This window comes from Fundulus heteroclitus, chromosome 20, assembly GCF_011125445.2.
Source record: "Fundulus heteroclitus isolate FHET01 chromosome 20, MU-UCD_Fhet_4.1, whole genome shotgun sequence".
In the NCBI taxonomy this organism is placed as follows: Eukaryota; Metazoa; Chordata; class Actinopteri; order Cyprinodontiformes; family Fundulidae; genus Fundulus; species Fundulus heteroclitus.
The window spans coordinates 4,243,308-4,249,120 of record NC_046380.1 but is presented as its reverse complement, the minus strand read 5'-3'; the positions used below and the strand labels follow the sequence as shown (position 1 = coordinate 4,249,120).

General features: G+C 40.3%; 1 protein-coding gene across 1 annotated transcript; it reads right to left on the bottom strand.

Moving 5' to 3' along the window:
* Window positions 1-1,367: 1,367 nt before the first annotated feature.
* Window positions 1,368-5,407, bottom strand: LOC105938250 (complement C1q subcomponent subunit C). Its single transcript, XM_036151647.1, has 5 exons — window positions 5,134-5,407; window positions 3,719-3,884; window positions 3,365-3,596; window positions 1,937-2,054; window positions 1,368-1,795 (listed from the first exon to the last, which is right to left on the bottom strand). Exons 1-5 carry the CDS (start codon window positions 5,134-5,136, stop codon window positions 1,583-1,585), a joined length of 732 nt encoding a protein of 243 aa, XP_036007540.1. The 5' UTR covers window positions 5,137-5,407; the 3' UTR covers window positions 1,368-1,582.
* Between the last annotated feature and the right edge of the window lie 406 nt (window positions 5,408-5,813).

Here is a 5,813-nt window from a genome sequence, read left to right as displayed (position 1 = left end):
GTCCTTCCAGGAAGTTCTGGACCAGCCACCCAGGGAGACCTGCCCTAAAAACATCCCGACCAGATGCCCAATAAAACAGCCCGCCTGACTCCGTTCAGTGACTTTTAGGAAGAGCAGCTCATGCAGATTCATTGTTAGCTGATTTTTTTTACCCTAAATTGACCTTAGGTATGAGAGTATCTCTGTTACTCCGTGATTGTTGGTAACCTCACCAGGGTGCACGCCGCCTCTCACCCAATGACTGCTGGAGATGGACACCAGCCCCCTTGCTCTCCTGCAAGCATAAGTGAGTTTAGACGGTAGATGGATAAAGTCTGCCTGCATTTAGGTCTTACAAACAACCCTTGACATTTATTTATGTTGTTTCGGTTTTGAGTTGAAGTTAAAAAATGGAAACATGGAAACGTTGAATTATTCTTCCACTTTGTGCAGACCCACAGCATGATGCTGCCATATCCATGCTCGATAGTTGGTAGAGTATGTCTGACCCTGTTTCTTCATGCAGTAACATTCTTCTTGTCTCTCTGGAGCTGCGTGGCACAGGAGAGGAGGGATCTGGCACGGGTGGTGAGGTCAGCACAGAGGATTGTGGGATGTTGTTTACAAGATTTAGACACGGTTTAAATACATCTTTACCAAAGCTGTGAGGTCTATCGCCCCCTGCTGTAAATCAACTAAACCACCTACACAGTTCATGGTGACTTATAGCCCCAAACATACAGCAATTAACACTGTTTGGATCAAAGATAAACAACGAAGAATTCTTAGATTAAATAAAAAATGAAAGAATTGTGCTGTGCATCCATCAACGAGAACCGAAATTATCCAATTTACACGACTTTGTGTCAGGGATGACTGTGTGTATTGATGAGAATTCACTCGGTGTCTCATTTTTTAGCTCAAACATGAAGAGACAGATTGCATCAGTAGCATAGTTTAAGTTTAGTATCCAGTTAAATCAAGATTTTCTACTGATTTGACGCAGGGAATGCCTGGTTGCACGACTGCATGCCTGATCAGACCGCTCCGGCTGGTCTGAATGTAAAAAATGCAGAGATTATTTTAGACATTGGTAGAGTTATTGTTTAAAGTAAGTCATGCACTGACAGATTGATTTTGGGTCAAGACAATTTTCATCTGGAAACAAAACAGAAGAATTTTGTCTAAATTCTGAAAATTTAAAATAAAACTCACGTCTAATCGTCTGAGCTTTTCCTTTTTTTTGTTATAAACATCTGACTTCATCCACATATGATGTGGTTTTAATCAGCAAACATTACATCCTTGGTTTTGAAAATAAAAATGTATTGTGGGACCCATGAAGAGTTGCATAATAATATTGTGGTTGAACAAGAAAGGAATCAAACTCGCTGGGTTTTTATTTATTTAAGCTGGGTTTAAGTCTGCTAATTAGACAAGAATGATTGCAGTTTTGTATCATCACAGGTAGGAGGTCCTTTAATTTACGAGTGAACTGTTGTAAAATTTGTTCAAATGCGATTATTCTGTTTTCACCAAACAGGAATTCTTATTTAACCCGTTTTAAATGTCCTGCGGCCCAATGGACTGTGCCTGGATTGGTTTAGGCGGTGGGGAAGATCATGAAGCCGGTGAAGGTGTGGCTGGTGCTGCTCTGGGTCACCAGGCTGTTGTATTTGACTGGCTCCACAAAAATCTGGTCTCCGGGTTCCAGCTCCAGCACCGTCGAGCCGGACGTGACCAGGAAACCATCAGCGTGGTCGCACATCATCATGAGCTCGTTACTCTCGCTGGCCTTCATCAGCTTCAGACACACCTGCATGGTTAAATTACACATCAGCAGGGCTGGATATTTAAACATTTAAGCATATTCTTCAGCAAATGAAGATCAATTATAGCTGCGGAAAAAGAGCAGGTAAAGAAAACAGTGGTGCAGATATTTGATGGTAAGACTCACTCGGGTCTTTGCTGATACGTGGTAACTGAAGAAGTAAACTCCTTTAATTGTGCACTCGAACGTCCCGTTTACCAACGTTTCTCCTTGAAACTGTGACTCCAACTCGGGCAAAATCTCACTGTGGGGAAATAAAGCACCTGTTAGTTATTTGGCTCGAAAATTAAACTTTGCTCCTGCAGTTTGCTTTTTTCCTGCATGACAAAACAGGTTTAAATGCATCTTTAATAGTGATTAAAGGTGGTATAGAAGAGCTTCTTGAGAAGAGTTAAACCAGGCCGGTAACTTTGTTGAATTATCCTCCAATACACCTGAATCTAACGAATGACTTATTACCAGGGTTCTGCAACGCTGGATGTCTGCTGATGAGGGAATTCAGCTTCTTAATCAGTTTTGGGAGAAGGATTGTTGCAGAAGTGTAAAAATTGCAGGATAGTAGCTCTCATGGATTAGAGTTGGGCACCTCCTGAGTATGACTAATTGGACATAAAATTTAATTAAAATGGACATTAAATTACTCAAAGTTTATCCAGACACCATCACCAGTTTTTAGTGCAGACTTGAAATGTCTCTGGCATAAAAAAATAAAATAAAAAATAAGTCAAATGACTTCTGGGAGTTGTAGTTTTCTGCCAGAGAAACCTGCTCTCCTGCAGTTTAAGATGCCCCCCCCCCCCCCCCCCCCCATGAGAAAGAACACGGAGATTCATCTCTATTCTATACCCACTACAAACAGGAATGTAACCTGAAGACAAATAGTGCCTAAAGCCTACTCCCTATTTAGCAATAGCTGATCTACCTTCACGTCTATGGCTTATTGATTCTTCTTATTCAACAATCCATCTTGGAGACAGTTTATATTGAAAAGCCTAATAAATTTGTATAAAAGTGATCAGTGATGGACGGCTAGCTGGATGGATGGAAACCTGTTGGATTTGCTAACTTTTAGTACTTTAAGCATTTCTTTGCTTTTCTCGCTGCCATTCAAATCTCAGACTACTGTGATTGTGACAAATAAACTGAAACAAGTCCAATTAAGGAGTTTTCTTCTGTAAGATGAACTGTTGTATACATGTGTCAGCCATGTTAAATGATTAAAGTCAGATTTGATAAAAAAAAAAAAAAAAAACTTGAGTCTGAGTTTAGGTGGTTTCCGTTGATGGATCGGTGAATTTAGAGGTTTTTCGGCGTCCAAATGAAACCGAGCATTAGCCGAAAAAATCTGTCCTTTTGTTTTTTAAGCCTCTTAAAAAATAAACATTGGCTCCAACTGAACAGTCATAAAGATATTTAAACAGTGCTGGCACGTCTTCCACGGACAACTGGAGTTTGCAGAGTGATTGCTTCATGATTAATCTCCCGCTCGGCATCTCGTCTAAAGAGCCAACATCATCCTTGGTTGGTATAAAAACATCAATCAGTAACTCTCACCTGTTGAACCTAATAGCAGTGTTAAACTCTGGTAAATTTGAAGTGCCCCGTTTCATGGAGAAGATGGATTTCTGCTTGTTGGAAGGGTTGAAGGGTCTTCCCTTTTCCCCTTTCCAGCCCTGATTTCCTGCAGGCCCCGGGAGACCCACGTCCCCCTTAATACCAAACCGACCTGGGGGGCCCCGCAGACCTTGTACCCCTTTCTGACCCCTGAGTGGCTGACTGGCTTCACCTGTTCAGGGACATAAACACTTGTAAAATGTGCTTTGAATCAAAGATTGGAATAAAAATGTCAACACAGAAACAAAAACTGCAGAAGATCTTAGATCCCCCTCATGCCCAACCTGAGCTCACCTGGATCTCCCTTTGCTCCCTTCAGGCCGTCCTTGCCGTTGGGCCCGTGGGTGCCGGGTATCCCAGGAATGCCAGGGATTCCTCCGTTGCAGGACTGCGCGTCCACTGGGAGGATGCAGGCTAAGAGAAGCAGCCATGCAGTACCGCAGCTCAGCCACCGGAGGGCCTGGACATGGTAACACAAAGTTTTCCATTTCCAAACCAAAAAAACTGAATTTAAATACGTTCTTTCATTGCCCTGGATAGATACTCATACTGCTTGAGCTTTTCCACGTTTCATGTATTTGGTTGGGATTTTGTGTGATAGACTAACACAAAGTGGTGCATTGTTGTGACCTTCAAATAAAAGTCAGTGGCCTCAGAGGTTCTTCAGAGAACATCAGAGAACCTTCAGCATCATGAAGACCAGACAGGTCAGAGACAAAGTTAGATTCTGAAACAGTGTCCCAAGCTTTGAGCATCTCCCAGAGCTCTGATCTATTGGCAGTGTCCGTTTTTCTGTAAAAGGAGGCATCTGGGACGGACCATCACCCCCCCCCCGGACAAAGGAAAACGACCTTCCAGATGCACGGCTGAGGAAGAAGAGGATACAGCTGCTGGATTGGTCTCCCTGCAGCCCTGCAACAGCCCAGGGTTGTTTGACACCTTGAGATTTTCTTTCTTTCCCTGCAGAAGTTTAGTCTTGGTGGAAATTCAGAGGAGGAATAATATTTTTTGCACGCACCACATTTACAAGTAGAGACCTGCTTGATTAACAGTGTTTTATCATTTTGAGCGGAGCAATAATTAAAAAATTCTAGATAAAATTCAGACATCTTACTTGAATTAGTTTATTTTCCAAATAATCAACAATCCAGTATTTAATTGTTTTATTTTAGGGTCTAATAAAGTAATATATTACTTTATTATTAAAATTATTATTTTAACTTAATCTCACCTTAATCTCAATAGGTTTTTTATCCTGTTATAATGCAGGCCATTTAGACAAACAAAATTACAAAACTCACAAATTTTCATTAATATTATTGAGATTGTATGTGTAGTGGGAGAAAGATTACGCACAGTTTAATCTCTGCATACATTTAGCTTCGCCCTACAGAAAAAATATTTTATTTGCTGTAAAGTAAAGACAACTCCTGTCTCTTGCAGCTGTTATTGTAAACAAAAAATAATAACTTTGAAGCTGTATTCTAAATTAGTAAAATCTATAGAAATCCGGTGTTTTAGAAACACTTTGTCAGATTTTTTTTTATTATTTCTTACATGTTTGAACTCGTTACTGTTGTGTGAGAAAGACGCATGTATGCATGTACACATATATTTCCCAATAATTTTAACCGAAAGGCGAATCAAGACTGGAAATAACTTCTTGTTGTTGACATTTTTTAAAATATAAGAATATAAGATAGTCTCACCATTTGCAGTAATGATGTCCGTCGTCCTGTGGTGCTGTAGACAGACGTCAGAAATCTGTCCTGAGCCACAGAATCAGGAAGAAAACACGAAGTGAAACTCAAGAGAGCAAGAAAACCCTCGGCTGGTGTCTTTAAGATCGTTTTTGGGATGCAACTCTCACATTTCAATGCAGAAAGCTGGAAATAATTCACCGTAATCGTGTCTAATTTGAGATGATCATTTAGAAGGCATGGAAAACATAGAGGGGGTTGATCATTTATTTAATTTAAGTAAATCCATAGATTAAAGCCTACAGATGCACTTTCAGGTACGGCTCAGTTCTGGGTCCGGTTGGGTGTTCTGATCCATGTAGGACAGACACTTTGTTCCATTAAGACCTTACAGCCCAGTCTGGTCTTTCTCTTTGGTTTAACACAGACATTAGTGTTTAGCCACCTTACTCTGGTACCCTTATATAAAATCCAAGTTAACAATTGCCTCTGGAAGTCACTTAATCTGTAAATATTGTAGCAAATTAAGGGTATGAATACTTTTGAAATGCTCTGTTACTGCGAGTAAGAGCACAACCAAAAATAAATGAATCAATATTAATTTACCTCAGATCTGTTTCCACCCTTCCTTTATTGGATAGTTTAAATAAATGCACAAGGTTTACCTTAGGAATCATATTTAACAAAAA